Source organism: Rhizoctonia solani, chromosome 4, assembly GCF_016906535.1.
Source record: "Rhizoctonia solani chromosome 4, complete sequence".
Classification (NCBI taxonomy): Eukaryota; Fungi; Basidiomycota; class Agaricomycetes; order Cantharellales; family Ceratobasidiaceae; genus Rhizoctonia; species Rhizoctonia solani.
In genome coordinates this window covers 1,075,171-1,096,904 of record NC_057373.1, presented here as the reverse complement: position 1 = coordinate 1,096,904, position 21,734 = coordinate 1,075,171, and the positions used below count along the sequence as shown (strand labels likewise).

The 21,734-nt window shown below is 48.3% G+C and overlaps 12 protein-coding genes across 12 annotated transcripts; 6 read left to right on the top strand and 6 right to left on the bottom strand.

The window, feature by feature from the left end:
- Positions 1–34: 34 nt before the first annotated feature.
- On the bottom strand, positions 35–1,260 carry RhiXN_00340 (alpha/beta hydrolase family protein; the record flags this gene model as incomplete). Its single annotated transcript, XM_043320159.1, has 4 exons — positions 35–574; positions 627–879; positions 1,075–1,101; positions 1,154–1,260. The coding sequence occupies 4 exons, from the start codon at positions 1,258–1,260 to the stop codon at positions 35–37; spliced, it is 927 nt and encodes a 308-aa protein (XP_043179171.1).
- Positions 1,261–1,468: 208 nt separating this feature from the next.
- Positions 1,469–2,746, bottom strand: RhiXN_00339 (mitochondrial carrier protein; the record flags this gene model as incomplete). Its single annotated transcript, XM_043320158.1, has 7 exons — positions 1,469–1,682; positions 1,737–1,846; positions 1,898–2,220; positions 2,281–2,458; positions 2,518–2,559; positions 2,619–2,647; positions 2,701–2,746. 7 exons carry the CDS (start codon positions 2,744–2,746, stop codon positions 1,469–1,471), a joined length of 942 nt encoding a protein of 313 aa, XP_043179170.1.
- A 507-nt stretch (positions 2,747–3,253) lies between these two features.
- Positions 3,254–5,876, bottom strand: RhiXN_00338 (E3 SUMO-protein ligase pli1; the record flags this gene model as incomplete). Its single annotated transcript, XM_043320157.1, has 10 exons — positions 3,254–4,199; positions 4,241–4,416; positions 4,463–4,530; positions 4,579–4,684; positions 4,734–5,001; positions 5,051–5,129; positions 5,185–5,253; positions 5,304–5,515; positions 5,567–5,784; positions 5,841–5,876. 10 exons carry the CDS (start codon positions 5,874–5,876, stop codon positions 3,254–3,256), a joined length of 2,178 nt encoding a protein of 725 aa, XP_043179169.1.
- Positions 5,877–6,147: 271 nt separating this feature from the next.
- On the top strand, positions 6,148–7,108 carry RhiXN_00337 (nuclear migration protein nudC; the record flags this gene model as incomplete). The annotated part of the gene is made up of 7 exons (XM_043320156.1): positions 6,148–6,289; positions 6,360–6,539; positions 6,593–6,737; positions 6,794–6,815; positions 6,876–6,893; positions 6,951–6,992; positions 7,046–7,108. The coding sequence occupies 7 exons, from the start codon at positions 6,148–6,150 to the stop codon at positions 7,106–7,108; spliced, it is 612 nt and encodes a 203-aa protein (XP_043179168.1).
- Positions 7,109–7,245: 137 nt separating this feature from the next.
- On the bottom strand, positions 7,246–8,169 carry RhiXN_00336 (uncharacterized protein; the record flags this gene model as incomplete). Its single annotated transcript, XM_043320155.1, has 3 exons — positions 7,246–7,496; positions 7,548–7,923; positions 7,984–8,169. The coding sequence occupies 3 exons, from the start codon at positions 8,167–8,169 to the stop codon at positions 7,246–7,248; spliced, it is 813 nt and encodes a 270-aa protein (XP_043179167.1).
- Positions 8,170–8,522: 353 nt separating this feature from the next.
- On the top strand, positions 8,523–12,446 carry RhiXN_00335 (GEF1 protein; the record flags this gene model as incomplete). Its single annotated transcript, XM_043320154.1, has 13 exons — positions 8,523–8,570; positions 8,627–8,764; positions 8,817–8,921; positions 8,978–9,043; positions 9,100–9,780; positions 9,816–9,856; positions 9,885–10,020; positions 10,073–10,349; positions 10,402–10,521; positions 10,576–11,640; positions 12,129–12,215; positions 12,273–12,331; positions 12,390–12,446. 13 exons carry the CDS (start codon positions 8,523–8,525, stop codon positions 12,444–12,446), a joined length of 2,880 nt encoding a protein of 959 aa, XP_043179166.1.
- Positions 12,447–12,579: 133 nt separating this feature from the next.
- Positions 12,580–14,210, bottom strand: RhiXN_00334 (uncharacterized protein; the record flags this gene model as incomplete). Its single annotated transcript, XM_043320153.1, has 7 exons — positions 12,580–12,780; positions 12,833–12,897; positions 12,953–13,107; positions 13,161–13,423; positions 13,479–13,525; positions 14,061–14,151; positions 14,181–14,210. 7 exons carry the CDS (start codon positions 14,208–14,210, stop codon positions 12,580–12,582), a joined length of 852 nt encoding a protein of 283 aa, XP_043179165.1.
- Positions 14,211–14,325: 115 nt separating this feature from the next.
- RhiXN_00333 (uncharacterized protein) lies at positions 14,326–15,259 on the top strand (the record flags this gene model as incomplete). The annotated part of the gene is made up of 3 exons (XM_043320152.1): positions 14,326–14,500; positions 14,533–14,690; positions 14,747–15,259. 3 exons carry the CDS (start codon positions 14,326–14,328, stop codon positions 15,257–15,259), a joined length of 846 nt encoding a protein of 281 aa, XP_043179164.1.
- Positions 15,260–15,561: 302 nt separating this feature from the next.
- RhiXN_00332 (ribosomal protein S5, C-terminal domain) lies at positions 15,562–16,571 on the bottom strand (the record flags this gene model as incomplete). The annotated part of the gene is made up of 5 exons (XM_043320151.1): positions 15,562–15,755; positions 15,796–15,853; positions 15,907–16,041; positions 16,104–16,477; positions 16,535–16,571. 5 exons carry the CDS (start codon positions 16,569–16,571, stop codon positions 15,562–15,564), a joined length of 798 nt encoding a protein of 265 aa, XP_043179163.1.
- Positions 16,572–16,761: 190 nt separating this feature from the next.
- Positions 16,762–17,550, top strand: RhiXN_00331 (PITH domain-containing protein; the record flags this gene model as incomplete). The annotated part of the gene is made up of 4 exons (XM_043320150.1): positions 16,762–16,950; positions 17,024–17,084; positions 17,139–17,326; positions 17,374–17,550. 4 exons carry the CDS (start codon positions 16,762–16,764, stop codon positions 17,548–17,550), a joined length of 615 nt encoding a protein of 204 aa, XP_043179162.1.
- Positions 17,551–18,431: 881 nt separating this feature from the next.
- Positions 18,432–19,551, top strand: RhiXN_00330 (uncharacterized protein; the record flags this gene model as incomplete). The annotated part of the gene is made up of 7 exons (XM_043320149.1): positions 18,432–18,505; positions 18,561–18,583; positions 18,636–18,739; positions 18,810–18,842; positions 18,890–19,202; positions 19,241–19,362; positions 19,417–19,551. The coding sequence occupies 7 exons, from the start codon at positions 18,432–18,434 to the stop codon at positions 19,549–19,551; spliced, it is 804 nt and encodes a 267-aa protein (XP_043179161.1).
- Positions 19,552–20,009: 458 nt separating this feature from the next.
- On the top strand, positions 20,010–21,403 carry RhiXN_00329 (sugar phosphate/phosphate translocator; the record flags this gene model as incomplete). The annotated part of the gene is made up of 8 exons (XM_043320148.1): positions 20,010–20,135; positions 20,186–20,317; positions 20,373–20,555; positions 20,629–20,799; positions 20,851–20,937; positions 20,993–21,181; positions 21,232–21,298; positions 21,348–21,403. The coding sequence occupies 8 exons, from the start codon at positions 20,010–20,012 to the stop codon at positions 21,401–21,403; spliced, it is 1,011 nt and encodes a 336-aa protein (XP_043179160.1).
- Positions 21,404–21,734: the final 331 nt, after the last annotated feature.

The following is a 21,734-nucleotide window of genomic DNA, read 5'->3' as shown; positions in this document are numbered from 1 at the left end:
ACGCAGTAAGCACATTGCCCTCCGCCAAAACCGTTTAATTTCTTTGCTCCAACCATCTCGATAACACCTGGAACACCTGTTCGAGCAGCTCTTCGTGTCCATCTTGGTAATCGAATGAATGTTCTGCCCCTTTGACTTCAAACAGTTTGCATGATACGTTGAGGTTATGAAGACGATCCCTCATTGCTCTGCTTTCGCCGATCAGAACCGCTGAATCCTCTGTCCCATGAGCGAGACAGGTTGGGGGGAAACTTGAGTTCAGGCCAGCCTCCGGAAATAAACCCTGGTGTTGTTGGGGCACATCGTTGATTATCGGTCGGTCAAGTACTCGAAGGCGTTCCGAAAGTCCATGCTCTCCAGTCAGATAATCGAGAAATGTTCCCTCTTGGAGCAACACTCTGGTAATAAACATACGTGGTGAACTTGGGATGCCGTTTCGTCCGTATTCCAGCACGCTTCCGTTGGTTACTGGAGGCGGATGCGCAATACTGAGTAAAGCGTCAAATTGAGCAGGGTCAAGCAGCGGCCTTCCACGAAAGAAAGGTTCGGTCTTGCGTTGGAGATAGTGTGACGTCTAAAAATCGGAGGGTAAATCTACTATAAATGTCACCAAATAATTGATATACCAAGAAATCACCTCCCATCCCATACATCGAGAGTAAACCGCACAAGGGGTGCTCCAGTCGCGCATGAATGGCGGCGAGATATGCCAGATAGCCTCCTGCCGAAGTCCCGGATACAACTATGCGCTTTGGATCGATGATGTACTTATCATCTAGCTGACGAAGTGAAGCGTTCAAGCCGTCTGAGGAAGCGACCCATGCTACAAGGTCAATTACATCCTGCAGAATCTCATGCCCGGTGCTAGGAGGGAGCAATCTGTAGTCGCCGGTAACAAAGGCGCATCCAGCGATCCGTAGTTTTGCTTATTTATTACAGATAAGCGTGAAAAAATGACTATAAGCACGAGGCCTTACTAATTAACCATAAGGGAAGGTACGAGGATCGATCTGCACAGCTCAGTCCTGCAATACAAATATCAGTCTAGACTATTGGCCATGGTGTTGAACTGACTTTCCTCCGCCATGCCAGTACACGACACTGAAACGACGTAAATCAATACCCTGCAACTCAAGGCTAGCTGATTGCTCACATAGGAACCCCTAATACGTGTGGGGTAGAGGGCAAATAGACATCCGCGAGAATGCCCCTGTCCACATTGTATGCGAAGGTAAAATTAGGAGCTAATTGTGCTGGCATCGTTTGCGATAGTCGGAATGTGGGCCAAGGGCAGAAGACTCAGACCAAAACTGACAAATCACTCAAAAATTCAACGATAAAAAACCATATCTCATTCCACAGGAGAAAACAACCCCACATCCGAACGATAGTAATAAGTGGAAAGATAGGTGCTCTATGGAAAAAGGAATAAACGCCTCGCCAACCCCACAATGGTCGGTCAAAGCATTTAGCCAGATCCACCAGAGTAGACCTTGCCGAACATGACTTGCTGGAGCTTGTCGTACAAGGAGAGCACACCAGCACCAGCAACACCACGGAGAATGTTGGCACCAGCACCCTTGAAGAGGGACTTGGTACCCTCCTTGGCGATGATCTGAGAACCAGCGTCGAACATCGACTTGTAGTGAACAGCAGAGCCGGAGGTCATCATCATGCGACGACTACAATTATGTAACTAAGTACGTTTATCTATAAACAAGATCGTGGGAACTTACCGGATGGTATCGAGAGGGTACGAAGCGAGACCAGCACCAATGGTAACACCCCAGCCCAACAAGAAAGAGGCGAAGAAAGAGCCCTGGAGAGCACCGACAAGGACGACGGGCTCTGTAGAATAGGTTAGAAAGTGTTCGTTGGGCATAAATTTAAAACTTACTGAGGGAGTCGTAGACACCGAAGTAGAGACCACGGTACACGATGATACCGACGACGGAAGGCACGAAGCCACGGTAGAGACCGGCAATACCGTCAGAAGCAAGGGTCTTGCGATAGACATCGACGAGCCATTGAACTGGCGCTCTCCTCCGCCCTTCTTGGCCGACTTGGCGTCATTGGCGAGACGGGTACGAGCGTAGTCGAGGGAGTAAACGAAGAGGAGAGAGGAGGCACCAGCAGCACCACCAGAGGCGACGTTTCCACCGAACCACTTCCAGTAGCCATCCTGCTTCTTGAAACCGAAAAGGCTCTTGAAGTAGTCCTCTGTAGTAAAAAATAATCAGCATATATGCCCTAAAACAACTAAAATACGAGTTTACGTACTGAAGGCAAAGTTCAAGGCCTGGGTGGGGAAGTAACGGATAACGTTGGCAGTGTTACCACGCCAGAGCGAAACCAAGCCTTCGTCTGCGTAGGTACGACGGAAGCAGTCAAGGACACCCTTGTAGGGGGTGGCAAGACGACCCTGCTTGATCATCTCATCTTGGTTTTGGATGAGGAGCTATACACAAATTATGCGTGAGAAATTTGACAATGTAGATCACTCGCGCTCGCGCATACCTTGATACGCTCGATGGGGGCAGCAGAGGTCTTGGCGACCGCCTATAGATTGCTGTTCAGGTTCCCGTTCTATGAAACACGCTAAAACGCGAAATACATACAGCAGAAACACCACCCATCATGAAGTCGACTGCACGCGAGTCAGTTCCTGGACGCGTAGAGCGCGGTAATCGGTCAACTCACTGGCAAAATCCTTGGGGGACTTGGCCCGCTTAGCAACTTCGGCCATTTTTTTAGTAGATCGTTAGAGTGGGGGTGAAGATGATGGTGAAGAACAAGACAGAGCTGGGAATCCGTGCTTAAGACCACCTACACGCCCAATCGGAATGTGCGAAAATTTACCTCCGAGCCTCCCCGCAAGGATTATGTAATCGGCTCGGTAAATGCATACAATACACGAAAAGAATTCAACCCGGTTAGATTTATGTAACGACGCATCAGTTGATGACATTCGTGAGTATTCCCTCATTCAATCATATTTTCTCACAGTCTGCTGAACTCACTACGTCGTAAATTTGCGGGGGTCACCGCGCAAGCATAAATTACATAAGCAGGCTACATCCGGCTCGGAGGGTTTTTGCGGAGCTAGGGCATATGCACGACATCTCAGATAGATAGATTGGGAAAAACGATGCATAAATAGATTTACGATATACGAGGATGTAAAACGATACGAGTATAAAAAAAACTAATTAGACACAAGCACCCCGAAAGAAACATATAAAGGCAGAAAATATTAAAACCACATGTCATTACCCCGGTTATTATTGCTGTTTTGGGCACCCGGGCCGGTAGGACGTGGGAGTGTGGGGGGACGACCATTGGCTGTGAACGGTAGATGTGATGGTTCGCCGGAATACGGGGCAGACTGGGCATAGCCAGTGTACCTATTATTTCCATTCACGTAGCCGCCATTGTAACTATGTCCGTATGGGTGAGGGATGGGTCGGAGCTGCTGGTTGTACCCGTAGGGTGGACTGTACTCGGACGTCCTTACGGGCGCTGGGGGTGAGCTATGAGAATATGGCGCATACCCATTTTGATTAGAAGTAGGAGCTGGACGGTTGACATTGGGTGCCTCTTGCGCCTGAGATCGGCGCTCATCGTTTGAAGCGCCTGTAAATCCATTTGCAGGGTGTTCGACTCGATGGCGCTTCCAAGATACATCTTGAGGCTGGGATGCTGGAGATCTTTCTTTGCGTTTGAAAGACCCGCCTGTATTTTCTGATATTTGAGCGGGCGGCGCTGACTGAGCGGGGGAGGAGGCAGTGGAAGCTGGAGGGGGTGGAAGGTCATCGCCCTCGTCGTCAGAGCTTAGTGTCAAATCAATTACTGCAGCCTGGACTTGGGGTTGCGGTCGGGATGAAGTGGCCCTCGGCGGGGGGATACTTCTGGACGGAGCCTTCGGAAGTGGCATATCGTCGTCGTCATCGTCCGAGTCTACAACCAGGTACTCCTCAGTCTTGGGTTTAACTACCTCGGCACTAGAATCCATGAATGCCCTAGTGTCTGGTTCAGCCTTAACCTTCTTCTCCTTTTCAACGGGACGCGGTCTTGAGGCAACCGTTGACACCCATGCCGGCGAGCCAAATTTATCGTCCTCGGTATGCCATTCTCCGTTAGCTTCAACAATGACATCCTCGACTATGTCCGGAGTACACTTGAGGATATCATCGAAATACCTAAATAACGTATAAGTATGGAAACTAGACAGTATATCTACTTTAATGTAACTTGCATATCGATGATAAGTTCCTCTGTATTCAGAGTTCTGTCGCATACAGGACACGCCCAGGTAGTTGTCTGTTCCATCATTGAGAACCAGTTCTCGGCGTCAAAACACTGCGGATGCACGCATGTCGAAGACCTGCATGGTGTGTTGATACGGATATAACTAGCCTGTACATACATCAGACAATGATACTAAACGAATTTGACGACTTACTGGACATTTTAGAGACATCTTTTGAGGGCCAGCTTCAATATCCGCGTCAATTTGTGCTGCCTTTCTCACTGGACAACGTTTCAGGGGCAATCGAGTTCAGAGCGCTGTTTACTCACTTGATTCCAAAACGTCATTCTTTGAACGTTGTTTTCCCGCCTTTAGTTTAGCAACGATCTCTTGGACTGTAGTTGTCTCGACCAATTGTGCCAACATATAAAATTTCTACCATACGCATGAGAATGCAATCGCTCAAATCCAGTGAGATGCATACCTTTGGAGTAAACGGCGTCACGTTGTTCACGTAGATAAGCTCCACTTTGGACAACGTGCCCTTCGTCGTGGACATGAATGGCGTTAAATTGGGAGGGGGGGCTGTACCAGGCTTTTTCTTTAGCCCCCTAACACTCGCATTGATGTTTTTGTTATTAACTCGGATTTCGCATGTGGGAGGGAATTCAATGGGGACGGGTGAGTTGGTAAAGGAGTTGGGAGCATAATGGGTCGAAGAAGTACAGTATAAGCGCACTTGGTATTTGTTCCTATAGGTTACATAAGTATTGGCATGGTTGAGTAGGCATTACCACTCACGTTTGCAACTTCTCCGACTGATCTTGGGTGAGAGTAAAAGTAAAGTGCTGAGAACGCCTCTCGGATCCGTCCTTGTTTTCTAGTTCCAGAACAACATTTAGTCTCGTACGATATACCCTGAAGTCTGAACTCACCCTGACAGAGGACCAGGGGGTTGAGGGGCTGGTCTATTCTATAGAACGGAGAGGGCTTGAACCGAATCTCTGATCAAATGTTCATTTACAGAATACAACATATTGAGCATTTTGCTTACGACGTGAATTGGCTTGAGTTCCATTGGTGGCCCCATTGGTCCCATTAGTGGCAGGCGCGCTAGTACTGGCGCCGTGGCTCGAATAGGGGTTGTAAGTTGGACGTGCTGGAAGATTGCTGGAAGAGAGACCGGGGTACGGGTGATATGTCGTATGACTTGAGGGATATGTTCCAGTAGGTGCAGCCGGTCGATATCCATTGGTGGGTTGATAACTAAAGCGCAGTCAAAATCGGACGTTGATCCATTCTCAACGGATAACTCACTGTCCATAGTTCCGCACAGAACGTATGATGTTCTTCGTAACCGAGTACGATTCTTCCAAGCGTTGGTTGCGTATTTCATCTAGAAATTTCTGGAGTCTATCGATCAACGCGCCCTTGTTTCCCTGTTTGCTCAACTTGCGCCCCAACTCCTCGTCCAGGTGCGAGAATATTGTCTTTAGCCGCTCGACTGTGAGATGTCGTACCGATTCACGGAGTTCCTTATGAATGGGCCATGTTAGCTTATTCCCATCGACGGTAGAGAAGAAAACTCCACCTGGAAGTCACTCCATTCCGGGCCTGTAGCTGCCATTCGTAACTACCAGCTGTAAAATAATATCCGGCTATGCGCAAGAGCAATGAGTGCTATGATTGCTATGCCACAGGTCGAGAACCAAGCACAGCGGTAGTGCCAGGTCAGGATACGGGAGGCAAGATTGTCACACTGTCCAAGGCGAGAGTGATCCTCAGCCATGGTTCAGCTGACTAAGATGCGCCAAACAGTAAACACATGATCGGTTAAACATCACTAGCCACTCGAGCGCTAGCTGACTCTAAACCCATTACCCAAGACTCCAACCACCATGCCTACAATCGAGGAAGTTACCGAGGACGTTCCAGAGACCAAGTCTGAAACCAAAGAGAAAACCTACGATGAGATGACTCCTGCGGAGCGAGAGGTTGAGGATGCAAAACTCAAGGCTAGGGAGGCAGCAGAGCAAGCCAGTAAGCGCTTGGTCTCCATTACAATTCAGTTCCATTGATCTAATACTATTTTTCAGCTCTTCCCTACCAGTGGAAACAAGAGCTAGAGATTTAGATATCACCGTACCACTCCCCAAAGGCACTCGTGCTAGGGATCTTGCCGTCAAAATTCAGAAAAAGAAACTCGCTGCTGGGCTGAAGGGCAAAGAGCCTATTCTCGAGGGTGAGCTATGTCAAGAGATCAAACTTGAAGAGAGTACTTGGACTGTTGGTATGTGTCTTTATGTGGGGTGTTTAACGGTATGTAACGAGCCTTGATTATAGAGGATGCGGAATTTCTTTGTATCCACCTTGAGAAAGTCAACAAATGGCAATGGTGGGAGAACGTCCTCACCCACCATCCCAAGATCGACACACGCAAGATTACTCCCAACAATAGCAAATTGAGTGACCTGGATGGCGAAACTCGGTAAGTCGCGGCGTATTCGTATCGAGCCCACGCTCACGATTTTTATCTGTCCACAGCGGTATGGTCGAAAAGATGATGGTAAGTACACACTTTGGCGAGAGCTGTTGCAAGATGGTTTAATGTGATATATGCGCCAAGTACGATAACCAACAGAAGGTAGGTCGACACTTAGAACAGGGTAAATGCGTACTCATACTAACGCATGTGCCATAGCAAATGGGCAAACCAACATCGGACGAACAAAAGAAGATGGAGGTCTGCGTCTTTGTTTTGCTTTGCTATCATAAACTGATAGATGTCGCGGACAGGCTTTGAATAGGTTCAAGGCCGCGCATCCAGAAATGGACTTTTCCAATGCCAAGATCTCGTAAAGTGGGTGCATTTTACCATGTTCTAGAAAGCTCTCAAATTCAAATTTCTTGATAGTATGGATCGCTGAGATTGGTAGTTTATTGCTACACTAGCTGTATGGTACACAATATAATGAAACCTAGCAAACGTCCTGATTTTACGACCAACGAGATTTAAGTTCGCGGGCATTGTCTTGCCCAAAGCTACGTTCACGTTCTAACAGCGCATCGAATTCTGCCTGGGCCTTGCGCCTGTCTTTCTCCACATCACTTTCCGGAATCCCATGGTCATTTTGTTCATCTGATTTACTGCGCTCTTGTGATTGACGAATGTTCTCCCAAGTGGCAGGCTGCGCCGGAGTCTTCTGTGCTCTCAGCTGTGACCAGCGGTCATGTCCAGTTGTCGATTCTAGAGCAATGAGGTTACGTCGAGTTCAACAAAAGGTCTGTCAAAACACACCTGTGGTCGCCGGTATCGGTTGGGCTCCCAATCGTTGGGGGTTTACAGTATCCCACCCATCCGCAAGCTTCGTATGTTCCCCATCCTGAGGTGAATTCGCCCCAAGGCGTGTTCCTTGAGTCTGCTTTAATGCGGCCTGACGTCTGGCAAGCAACTCCTGGCTCATTTCGGCGACTGCTTTCTTAAACCTATTGGGATCTTCGAGGGAGTTGACGGTCTGTATCAAGGCACGTACTTGGAGCCCCGTTCCAAGGCTCGCGCCCGTAAATGCGGCAAATGAGGATAAACCGAATAACCTGCCCGCAGTGAGCGGCGGACGTCTAATGAATCGCCCCCAAATCGAAGTCACCAAGGCACCACCAATTAGACCAACTCTCTGAGCAAAGGACACAATATTTAGTAAGGGTCATTAGGAAGTACAATAATAAGTGCCCACCGAGTAGTCCCATCTATTTCTAAAGCTTTGGAACGTTACGATATCAGAGTGCGTGATGCCACCTTTTTCCATTTGTCGGCGTAGGATATCTCGAGTTGCCTGATCCCGGATATGTATGTTCCCGAGGTCTAGTTCAATCTGGTTTGTGTCATAGCTATTGGCCTCTGTGTTCGTTTCGCTCGACATGGTTGCTGTAGAGCGATGGTTGAGTGACGCTGAGCTAAGATCCAAACGTTGGGTCAATGCGGATCAGGTGACGTTATATGGACCCGCGACCAATCTCGGCCACAGGGTCTCGGGGCCTGAGAGGCAAACCAACCCAAGACGAAGCTTGCGTTTTACCCTCAACTTGTGGCCTCGGTTTGTTCCTGCCCAAACGACTAATAGCATTTGCGGAAAGCTTCACAGCTTCCGGCGTGCCCACCTCTTGTCATTTTTCTTCATTCTTGTTGCCTAGGTTTCTTGTTTGCTCTAGGATATATAATTTCTGCCAACAGTACTTAGCTTTCCTGAACTACTCTCAACGTTTTGTTTGCCATATGGATCTGCCTCCGCCTCCTCCTTCCAAGCACCTTGATGTTGGCTATGTGAGTGACCAATTGTACAGTTTTATGGAATATATGTGTTAACGAAGTTTGAGTAGCCCAGCTCCTCCTCCTCATCCCACCCGCCCCCATCGCCTGGTGGTCGGTCTGAAGGGAAAGCCAAAAAAGTGAATCCTCTCGTAGACTTAATAGAAACGGAAAAGGATTATATAGAACAACTTTCTTCTATCATCCGGGTATGCATCTACTATCTTATGGTGTGTGTGTACCAACAATTTTCGTTTACAGAAAGTCGCTGCGGCGTGGTCACGCTCCAATTTTCCTCCAAAGGAACTCGATAGTTTGTTTCGAGGTATCGAGGCGGTATACAAAGCAAACAAAGCGCTGAACACGGTGAGTCGGGGGTTACGCGTGTATCAATTATGACTAAACGCGTACGGCATACAAAGAAACTGAAAGAGATTGGACCCAACCCAAGTGACCCAAAAGCCCTTGGAGATCTTCTCATGCGATGGGTAACGTGCTTTCGATGTGATATATGTGATAGAGGGTGCTCACAAACGTGCGTCAGATTGATGACTTGGAGCCCCCATACACGCGGTTCATCAACGCGTACGCAGCTGGCTTTGACACTTGGAGACCTGTTCAACAGAACCCCAACCTGGGTCGTATCTTAGGCGAATTGTCCAACACACTTACCCCCGAAAACCCTCAGGAATGGACACTAGACAAGCTCTTCGCTCTCCCTCTCCAACGATTAAAGTACTACAAAAAACTGTACTCTCGGTTGCTCAAGACGACATCGCCTGGGCGTTCGGACCACCGCCTGCTTGTCAACGCAAACGAGACATTGGATAGACTCATGGCGACGTGCGAGGAGCGCCGCAGCAAGCTCATTGGCGACCCGGTCGACCATGATTTGCCTCGCGAGGCTTCTGACTCGTCGCCACCCGCACCTTCGTATCCTACACGCAATGCGTCTCTGGGACACGACATGGCGAACGCCCATCCCAACCAGCCCATGTCTCACTTGGGCTCGTCAGAGTTTCAGCTTCCGCCTCTGTCTATTGGCTCAGGTAATCAATCTGGGCCAACCCGAACCTTCAGTGGAGATGCGCCAACAATAAACTCTGACACCGCAACTATCGTGGGACCAAAAGATCCAAATGACGTTGCCCCCCCTCCGGCGCGTGTCCAAAGCCCGGAGATTGCAATTTCCAACGCGTTCAGGCGGCCAGTAGATGGCGAGCGGGTGAGCATTTCAACCACAGGAAGCCGCGTTGATAGTGGAGCAAGCGTGTCAAGGCAAGCCCACGTAGTCTGGTAGTGTTAGCCAAGCCTAATTCAATTTCTCAGCGGACGAATGTCCAGGGACACTACATTTTCGTCCATGGGTCCAGGATCCACAGACACACCCTTGATGCCCGCACAGGGGCTTGAGCGAAGGCTATGCACCGACCGAGTTATGGATATTTTCTCAATGACGCCTCGGGTATGAAGATTCGGTTACCACAGTCGAGCGTTTAGCTGATTGTGTCCTGCAGGCTTGTAAGCTTCAGATGAACCCACCCAACTTGCCTTTTACACGTATGATCAAGTTTTCCGTCGAAGCAATGATCTTCTTTACACCTCGTGTGACTGGGATGGAGGTCACGCATCAAAGAGGGCATCTATTCTTGACTACCGACCTATTGTTGATATGCGAGAAGATGACTCCTGAAGAACGCGCAGGTTTCGGCCAAGATGGTCCAGATATGTGGTTGTGTTACCCGCCGTTGGCTGGAAAACACTTGCAGATTGTCGAAAGCAGTGGCGGTCAAGGTACGCATGGAATTACCATTATTTGTGGCCTTGCGTTTGACATTGTTGCTAGAAAACGTGTTCCAACTCACTATCATGAAGAAAGAAACGTTGACCATTCATACCGAGTCCCGATACATACGCGATCAGGTGGTAAGGGATATCCGGGAGTGTGCAGAGAAAGCCGTGAATCGTAAGTCTAGTTACCTTTATTCAGGTCGGATAGCTCTAATATATTTCTGCGTAGTCGCTCCCACAGTCCGGACAAACGTCTCACCAACCTCTCCTGGTGGCCTCCCCAGATCACCAGCTCCGGGAGATAGGAGCCCTAACGGATTCTCCCAGCAGCCATCACCGCAATTTAGTCCGGCCCCTCCTCAGCAAAGAGTTCAGGACAATATTGTCAACAGTCCAGGACCTTACCTTCCGACCATCCGAAGCCCTCCTCCAGGGGCAATGTCTGCGCCCCCCTCCCGCGCCCCTTCCGTCCATCAGGATCGTTCAGGCTCACCAATGAGTCTTCCTCCTGGACCTGGGGGGCCACCCGGAGGACACTGGCAGCCGCCCACCCGTGGTGCTAGTATTCCAAGTCAAGGAGGTCCCGGTGGTCCTGGTCCAAGAGGGCCACCTGGGCCGCAAAATTTCCAGCCTGGACCAGGCATGCTCCCCCCTTTGCGTACGCAACTTTCTTCAAAATCATTGAACTCGGAGTTCTCAGCTCGCGATCGTGATGGTCCCCTCCCACCCATCCCGCGGATGCCTAACGCGGACCCACGACCGGGAGGATCAGCACCTTCGAGTATGTACTCTGAGTTTGCCCCTCCGCGCCCTTTATTTGGTACACCTGGCCCTCTCTTGTCCCCCAGTCAGAACAATTTCCCTCGAAGCGCGAATTCCGCTCCTGGGTCGACTTTCGGATCCGAGTACGACATAAGCCCACCAGACTCTCCTGTCGATGAAGAACCACAACAGACGGGGCCTGTTAGTCAAACTGTGACATGTGAAACACGTTGTAAAGTGTATGCGCAACAGGAGCACCAGAAATGGAAGTCACTGGGTTCAGCAAGGTTGAAGTTGTACCAAGCGATGCCGACGAACGTGAAACAACTCGTGGTCCAGGCCGACTCGAAGAGCAAGAATATGTTGATCTCTACGATTGTCCTTACCGATGGAGTCGAGCGTGTTGGGAAGATGGGAATCGCTATCGAGCTTAGTGACAACGGGAGCAGAACAGGCGTAGTCTATATGATTCAGCTAAAGAATGAATCATCGGCAAACAGCTTGTTTGATGCATTGCTGGCGGGATCCGACCGTGCTCGGTAAGGGCGAATCGATCTACTATAGGTTTCTTGTCTCTTCTGCTTGCTTTTACCATTGTGCATTTCTTTACTTGCAATTGTTTACTCCACAACGTTTTCTCTGGGGCTTTCCTCATGTAGCTTGGCACCAGTGATAATACTCTTTGGATGTAGATTCTTCCCTGCATACAGCCTTCCATACCCTAGATAGTTCGCATCGAATACTCACATTCTCTTCTTCACCACAACACTTGACATCATCGCATTGCGCCTTAGTGAGGGTCGACGTCCGATCTCAGTGGCGTGCTAGATTCAGCTGAAGTAAGCCATAGTCGAAGGTTCGTAAAAGCGATGACGTTGCAATGACGCTGTTTACATTGAACAGTCCAGTATGCATATATAAGACTTGAGAGCAAGCTCTATCTCATTATCACACCTCTCACTTCTCAATAATCAACTTATTTACACAATGTCTTCTGGAACTCAATCCCCCCCTCTCGAGTCCACTGGCGACACCGCCCTATTGGCGCCGCTGACAAGACTGGCCAACCCTTGAAAGAGGGTGTCAAGGATATTGAACAACGCGCAGGTTTGTGTTCCCTTTAGACTAAACCTGCTATTGATACTCATTGGAATCCCAAATTAGCGTACTTTGGCGGAGAGAAGAACGCTAGCGACGTCCTAACGCCGGAGGTAAATCCCGATGTAAGTCCCCCATTCCCCTCACATTGTCTTTAAAGCTGGGACTCATTATTGGTTGTAGGAGGCTATTGCTGGAGCTCAAAAGGCAGCAGAATCCGTCGAGCTCGGACGACACTAAGTCGTATATATCTTGTATTCTTACTATTTTCCCAAATTTGTGCTTGAATACTGTATCAATATCATGGCAATAAATCGATCGCATGCACATTGACATTCAGCAACATAACAGACACTATGGTAGACGACACAATTCAGTTCTTCGAGAGCAGATATTGCTCCCACCAAATTGCAAAGTCACGCCCTCCGACCTCAACTCCAATATTATCAAGAATTTCTAGGCTGAGTTGGGTATTCTTTGGCCTAGATATGGCTAGGTTAGGGGGAGGATCAGCTGCATCTGGAGTGATGTGATTATGGGGGACATTCAAGATCTTCGCCAAGACAAGGCAAATCTGTTACTGAGGTCAGCAGGATAATCGTTTCGGGAAGCATCGGTCTACAAACTTCGTATTTGGTATATGGCTCAGTGCCGCTGTAATGCAGGATTGAGGGCAGCGGCTTATCTAGCACTATATACCATAGGATTAATGGAACGTTACGTATGTATCAGAGCACCGGAATTACCTGCCAAACGGACCAAGAAATCGGCAATGTCAAGGACGTTAGTTGGGTAACGAGTTGCGTAATGGTCCATAGTATATTGTTTGCCGGATTGGTCATTGACTATATCAACAAGGATGTTAATCGCGGAGTCTGAATTCTTTGGCGCTGGACCATATCTTCAACGAATCAGTGCAACAGAAGGGGCGAATGAACTAGAACTGATACTCACAGGACCGGCACCCGAAGAACTACGCGTTGCCCTGGTTTCCCCTGGTAGCCATCATCCAACACTGCCCTTTCCCCGGCCAATTTGGTCTCCCCGTATAGATTAACAGGGTTAGGTTTTGCATCAACGCTGTAAGGCGCAGCAGTTCCATCAAACACATAGTCAGTAGATATGTAGATTAGCGTGAAGCTATGCTCTTTGGTAGATGAAAGGCGTGCCAACGTTGCGGGCACGGCGCCGTTCAACGTCCAGGTCGCTTCGACATTCTCGATTGACGAGATGATTAGTGACGTGCTTCGTGATTGTATCGAATAGTTCTACCTTTGCCGCGACATCCGGTCGGCGTTCGGCAGCACAGTGAACCACCCCTAGAACATCACATTGTCAATGTATGTATTTCGGATGAATGCCAATAAGTAATGAAATTGTGCATACAATCTGGCTTGAAATCTTGACTAGCTTAGCGACCGAGGGTTCATCACATAAATCAATGGCTATGACGTCGCCGCTGGGCCTTGTATGCGCTGTACCCTTGACTGCGAACAATGAGTGAGCTGGACTCGGACCGGAATGAGTAACGCCGAGGCGGGAGATATGATGTGATGTGGCGGAATCTATTTTCTGCAGATTCCGATTGTCGACGAGGAATTCACAGCAGAGTGAGCAAATTACCTTCAACGCCCTTCACAGATCGAAATGCCTGATACACGGCGCTTCCCAATACACCCGACGCACCTGAAGTTAGGGTTATGTATGCACATGCAAGGGGCTTCGGGGGACCATCCCACCAGTAACAAGAACCTTCATAATATAGCGGAATTCTCCGATTTACGATTAGACAGACCAGAAGAATAAGAATTCCACACGGACGTCGTGGGTGGAATAAGCCCACATGTGCCCTACTCTCATCGCCACAAGTCACGTGACGTTGCGCGTGAGCGAGACCGACGTATTTGTGCTCGTTGACTTCATCACGTTCAAGAGCGCGAAGCGACTGATGTTCAATCACGACTCTCAACCCACGACCGCCTCTGCTTGAGCTTCAACGTTCATCTTATTCTACAACACTTTGTTCTTGTCTTTAAACTTCTTCTTCGACGGCACAATACTTCCCCTTGACTTTCCTGAAATATTCAACACCTGATTTCAACATCGATTGTCTCTTACGATGGCACCAACCTTCACGATATACCAAGACCCCCCTGTCGCATGCCAGTCCCGTGTGACATCCAAACCTCTATCCTCTCACTCTAGCTCTGCTCGCTCTTTCGGCCGCCCAGCATCCGGTTCAACCTCCACATTGGCACGGGATGCTGATAAGGAGAATGTTGATCCGGTTACTGGTAAGGGCCGAGCGACAACGACCAAACACAAGAACAAGAAGCCGACAACTCCAAGAACTCCAAGAGCAAGGAAACATCACCAAAGCCTTCGAGCAAGCCAGCTAAAGCCTCACGGGGCGGCAACGCAGCTCCCGGTCCGGCGAAACCCGGCAAACCCGCTCGCATTAGCCCTTACCCGGACCCGGCTATAGTAAGTTTTCATTTCACCTATGTTCGAAGAAGTGGAGCGCTTATGCTTTTCCCAAGCCCTCATTCATGTCTGAGTTGTCTATCGACCTTATCGGCTCACTTGAGCAACCAGCGCCGTGCCTGATCACCGGTTTCAGCGCTTCTAGCCTTTCAGACTTTGCCGAGCCAGACTTTGATCTTCAGTCGGACTTTGTCGAGCAGCCATCACCAACCCGGCCAGCTCCGGTGGTTGGAGCTAGCGCTCTGTGGGCATCATTCACCTCACAAACGACTGAAGCCGATGCCGATCAGAAGGCGCGGGATCTTACGGAGCTACCTTTGGCTGATTTGAGTGAAGCATTTGTTACTGGTCTCTCAAATAGTACAAAAAAGGTAACCAAGCCGGCTGTATGCAATAGAGATGGCCTTGTTGATCCGTTCCTAGGTCACCTGTCAAAGCAAGGCTATTATGCCAACGAATTAACGCTATCCTTTCTTGATGACAACATCACTTGCCTGGCACCAACGCTACAGATGACGCCACGCTTTGAGCGGCAGTATGCTTTGATAGCAGACTTCGACTCAACGTGAGCGTTTTTTGAACAGCCCACAAAATACTTTCCTTCGTCTCATTTCTCACCTATGCAATCATACATCATGCTCGATATGCCTTTACATACTTATGACCCTCACTGTTTGTGATTCTATCCATACTGATCCTTCACGTTCCATTTTGACGATAATACCCATGGAATCACGGCATTTTCCCCTGGTTTTTTGATGCTCTGTACCATTAGTTTATAACTGTTTACCTAGTCCCCAAAACTGAACGAACAAAAGGGAATGTTTCAAGTCTTTTATCTCAGAACAGGGCGAACAAAGCCAGGCTTTCATTAGAGATAAGAACTACCCTCGTACAGCAAGCGACCTCTTTCCCGCTCAATTGCATCACGCCCTCTCATCCCGACTCCCGCTTCTTCACGCTTACCTTTGCCGCCGACACCGTCACCCATACCCGTAGGCGCGTGTCCCCCGTGCAACATCCGGATTGTCGCTTTGACAATTTGCATACCTGGTAGCGTTGGGACTGTTACCATAGGTCGAATAACGTACCAAATGAATCTTACCGTTTCTGGAACCATGAACCTTGGCTGAGACATCGGCGATTCCAGCAGCCTTGCAAACCTATTGGACATATATAAGAGTCGAGATGATTTAATACGGTTATGAATACGCACTTGATGGATGTATGGGTTGCATGCTAGACCATGTCCACTGGGCCGAGCGCGCATGATAATATGAGTAGCTCCGAACTTTCCCTCCAATTGCCCCCATAGTGTTCTGTTCTCAAATCTGTCGACTAAGTCCATGCTCTTCACTGCAGCAACAAAGGCCTTGTCTATGCTTCGAGGGACATTGGTATCCTTTCCCTCACCATATCCGACCATTCCCCGCCCGTTCCCAACACAACAAGCGAATAGAAACTCGGTTGTTTCCCCTTTCCCGTCTGTTGGACCACACGCTTAGTGATCAAAGGAAAACGGTGTAGGCGATTCAGATCTTCAAAGAATGGACTCTTCGATAGACGAGATGGCTCGGCCGGTGGTGGGGGCGAGGGGGCGATCAGAGGTGGGGTATTGAAGAGTGAGATAGTGAGTTTCTTTCCTGGCACTAGTTTCCCATCGGTAAAAGTACGTGTACGACCTTCGTCCAGTATTATATCAGTTTTTGAGAGGTCCGGAAATGATTCGACATAGTTGAGGGAGGGGAAGATCGTATTGTGCTTTGGGGGTGCTTTGGTGAGTCGAGCTCGGTGAGGATGAGGAAGAATTTGGCCGAACTAGAACCCTAGAAGGACCCGCTGACGGAGTGCCAAATTCAACCTATAGATACTCCTCGACATTTCGAAGTGGCAATCTAAATGGACGGATAGTGCGACCTAGCGTTACAGTTAAGTGACCAGCCGGGAGCCAGATTGAAGTAATTTGAGATTTACGAGAAGCGCACGTGACGTCTCTGGGAGTGCATCTCTGGCCACGACACCCAGAGTACATAGAAAACATATACCATCGGCTTACCTTTACGATACTGCAATGTCTCATAAAGAGGAATCAATTCAAGATTTTCTATCGGACGCTGCTAATAATCTGTTTGGAGTAATTGATCGGGATAAAGTACACGGCTTAAACTTAAGTGTCCCGGAGGATGCTAAAGAAGTCATAAAACCTTGGGACGAACGTGAAGATGTCGAGAAATATTGTGAAACAGGTGTAGATGATGAGGTCAGTTATAATCCTCATTGTATTCGTCAGTTGCGTATTGAATATCTTCTAAATAAAGGTTGCATTGACATAGCTCATATTACATATCCCTTTCTCGCGCAACGTCAGAGTAAGAAGTGTTTTGATTAAAACCGGTGAGTCTTGTTCGCAGAAGTGATAAATAGTCAGAATGATTGAATTATAACTAGCTCGGGGAGATGCACAACCTCGGAGATTACGCGTCTATGCGAACCACCCCGCTGGACTTGATTTTGCTGAAGCAGAGTCGACTAGGCCACAACAGGACATGGCTTTATTGGAAGGGGAGGGCGGAGTTGTCGAGTACCCAGTCAAGGCCGCAACATTCGCTAACGTTATATCATTAACCCTGCTCCTAGTAAGTCACCGTTTGGCTCCTTTAGAAATCTGGCTAAATTGAAACAGACCGACACTGCTGGGGGTGAAATCAATCGCATATACTTCATCGGATTTAAAGGAGACGCCAGAGATGTCAGGAAAGATGTCAGCGAGCACTTGGATATAAGAGCTGCAAACGCAGCAGATGCTCCTATTGATCGTCTGACCGAAAAAGCTGCAGGATCACAAAACTTGATCCGCTAATCGGTCTGTATACAGATCATTTTCAATGCGTATATACAATCGATATTCCTATTATTGAGGAGTCTAATGCTCGCACATCAGTGTGAAGAAGGCGCTTAATGGCCCTAGATGATCTGTCTAAGCTTAAATTTAGGCTCAAGAACCAGATCTTTACTGGACTTCAGGATCGATTTCAGCCTCGTATCAAGGCCTACATTGTCTGCGGCGCTACTGTCTCGGCTTTGAGACTGTCAGAACAATACAGAGGCGTACTTAGAACGGAGTGATGCTGGAATAGTAATGATGTCGAGAGGAATCCCCGTTCAGTACAGCTCCATAAATAGTACCCATAAGAGTCTTAGATTCAATTCATACTTAAGCACAGACGATAACCGTTATAGCACTGACAATGGGTAGATCTATGACATTATCCAAAATTAGCTAGCGCATCAGTTTGTCGGGATACTGGTAGATCATTTTTAATTCGAATCGTTCTCACATTCTCCCCATATGCCGTAGTTGAGACAGATTTTACTTAACTGACTCTTCAGCACAATGGATACTACCGTACTCAGCACTTGTTAAGATTTGATGAAACGCCGTGCGGCAGCGCCAATTTCAGGTCCCATCTTGACCCGTGTCCCATCAAGCACGTTCGTCCACTTAGCTCTTCTGGTTTGATTTAAGACTCTGAAGCACTCGCTCCAGGAATTTATATCTATATGGAGAACCGAAGAGCTTCTCTGCCACCCGAGCCCAACCCTGGTTCTTTTTTAATTGCTAGAAAAAGGACACGGAATCCTAAAACGCTCGCTGGAAATTCCCCTTCGCTAAAAGCACTTTCCCCTCTAGTTCTTCTCGCTCTTGCTGTCCTCGTAATGTGGCCTCCCAGTTTTTCTGTTATGCGGGGAGTTGTCACCGGCCTTGGTCTCGTAGCTTCGATACTCCGAGCTTTGCGTACCGAACGATTGATGAGGTTATTACAGACTGGAAAAATCAGCCACAATCGACTTATCCGACTCAATCACAAGGGGAATTATTCCCAAAGGAATTCGTGCGTTCTTGGATTTATGTAGGCAGCCGGAATTTTTGACATTAATTAACAGACTCTCACAACGACTACTGGAGGGACGTTCCCTTATTCAGTGCCATTGCGGTCGGAGCTATTTCGGTTGAGGCAGATGTGTGGCTGTGGGACAACGAACTTTACGTAGGTTCACACCACCACGGGCTGGGTAGAGGATCCTAACACGATCTGGCGCATCTAAAATAACTGACAGGTCGGACATGATCCATCGTCCCTGACACAAAACGTACCTTTTCGTCCCTTTATGTCAACCCTCTCCTATCCATCCTCAAGCAACAGAATCCCAAGAGTTCATTTCCATACACAAATAACACGCGATATGGTGTTTTTGACACGGTAATCGACCAAACACTGTACCTGTTTGTTGACGTCAAGACCGACGGGAACACAACGTGGCCCCTGGTAATCAAACAGCTCGAACCGCTTCGTGAGGGCGGATGGCTCTCGTATTGGGACGCCGAGACTGGTGTTCTGCGCCCGGGTGCTGTCACCGTTGTCGGAACGGGCAATACCCCATTTGATCAGATACAAGCGCATACAACTTTACATCGTGATGCATTCTATGACGCCCCCATCACTTCATTCAGTTCAGACTCTCCGGCGAATACAACACTTCTTCGGTAGTTATTGCATCCGGATCCTTGGCCAATGCTCTGGGCGGTTCCATGTCTGGAAGCACGTTCAACGATACGCAAATTGATATATTGGCCAGGCAAATACAAGGTGCCCACGCAGCCGGAGTCAAGGTGGGTAGTTTGACATTTATTCTAAACGGCCGGCAACCGAAGAAATTCTTTCAGGTTCGATACTGGGAAACACCGGGATGGCCGTTGTCCAAGAGAGATTATGTCTGGAAGACGCTGGAGGGCTTGGGTGTTGACTTGTTAAACGCCGACGATATCCAGGCTGCAGCGGGGTTAAAGGAGGTCTGGTAGTTTCAGGCACGGCGCTGGAGCACTTACCTGGCATAGAATAATTACAATGTATTACTGGGGCGATGATGATGAAATAAACTTATCAGAGTCCGCTGACTAATCAAATAAAGGGTCTCGACCCCAAAGATTCGTGCCCAAGAGCAACCAGTATAAGATAACCTAACCTCCCCTTTGAGAGAGTGCAATCTACTCCCTCCTGCACATTCTCGGTTCGTCCTTGATTTGAGATACCTGTCCTCGTGTTTACGTTTGGCTTCTCTCGGTCCACTCTGACTGTCAATAGCTTCCGCAAGCTTTCGTAACCGCACTCTTTTTATTAGGCTCCGTGCCCCCGACACTCGTACGCAAAACCTCTTTTTCATCCCGATTAGAGCTAACAAGCGCGTGCGCATGGCAGCCTGCTATTGATTGATACAATACGCAAACCACATATACGACACTACACACACTCGCCCAGCATGTCTTCTGATAAGGACGCCGGTGCCACTGTGCCAGTGATGGAGAAAATCGATCAAGTCGTGCACCCTCTCGTCCCCGAGAGCGATAAACCTGCCGAAGTCATCACAACCAAGTCCAAGCCCAAGGTCGGTAAAATCCCTGTGTTTTTACCGAGCGTGGCTAATTGGCATATTAGCTCTCTGCCACTACAATTATTCCGATATGGATCGTCCTGAGTTCCTCGGTGATTATGTACAACAACTACTTGTATAATACTCTCAACTTCAAGTATCCCGTGTTTTTGGTCACCTTTCATCTATTTTTTGCGGTAGGCAACTTTCATCCCTTTATTGTGATCATATCACTTATATTTTGCATTCCAGGCGATCGGCACACGTGTGTTGCAGCGCACAACGAACCTTCTGGACGGCGCCAAGGACGTCAGCATGTCCCGTGATGTTTTTCTCCGTGCCATCCTACCCATCGGACTGTTGTTTAGCGGTAGTTTGATTATGAGCAATAAAGCCTACCTCTACCTTAGCGTCTCATATATTCAAATGCTTAAGGTACGGAAACAAAATTTGTTTATTCTGCGCCTGATTCTATATTGACTGGATATTAACGCTTCTAATTCTTTAGGCGTTCACCCCTGTAGCCATTCTTCTGATTTCGTTCGCCTTCCGCATCCAAGAGCCCAATCGCCGCTTGGTTGCAATCGTCTGCATGATTTCTGGAGGTGTCTCGCTTGCAAGCTACGGAGAACTCAAATTCGATATGTTCGGCTTTAGCATCCAAGCGCTTGCCGTTGTGGTACGTTTCTATGTCCATGTACTTGTTATCAGTATTGATAGCCGTCCCTAGTTTGAGGCTTCTCGCTTGGTAATGATCCAGCTGCTGCTTCATGGAATGAAAATGGACCCGCTCGTTTCGTTGCATTATTATGCTCCGGTATGTGTTTCTTTGTTATCACGACGGAATTAATTTAACTGGAAGTTGTCACTAGGTCTGCGCAGCTATCAATTTACTCATTCTTCCCTTTACCGAAGGATTGGAACCTTTCTACCACCTTGCGGAGCTTGGCCCCCTTATTCTTTTCTCCAATGCTGCTGTCGCTTTCCTGCTCAATGTGGCCGCCGTTTTCTTGATTGGTGTAGGAAGTGGTCTCGTACTCACCCTTGCTGGTGTCTTTAAGGTATGGCCCTCCATATTATATGAAGGGACCAAATCTCATGCATTTTCTAGGATATCCTTCTGATTTCGGGCTCGGTACTACTATTCGGTAATGAAATTACACCATTGCAGGTTTTCGGTGAGCCTTCTATTTGCATTGTCATGTCTCTTTATTAATATATTCGTAGGCTACTCTATTGCCCTTGGAGGTTTGGTTGCCTTCAAGACTACGGGCGGAAAGTAATTTTGCCGAATGCATAGCCTTTTCGAACTGTTCCTATTGCTGCGTGTATGTTTGATAGATGATTACGTTTTGTTCTTGGTCATTAGTATTTTGTGCCTTTATCACCCTGTAGACAACAATCTCCCAGCACATTTATGAATGACCAGTCATTTTTGAGTCGGTCAATTTATTGCCAAGCTGTTACAAATTCCACGTGCTGGCCACACCCCACGTAGGTCAGAATCGAGCACATCGCTTATTCTAGCGCTATTATCGGACCACGTCGAGACCTACTCTCGAGCAAATCACCCAGCGTTTGTCCTAGATTCTTTCAGCAGGATCATAGCGCCGA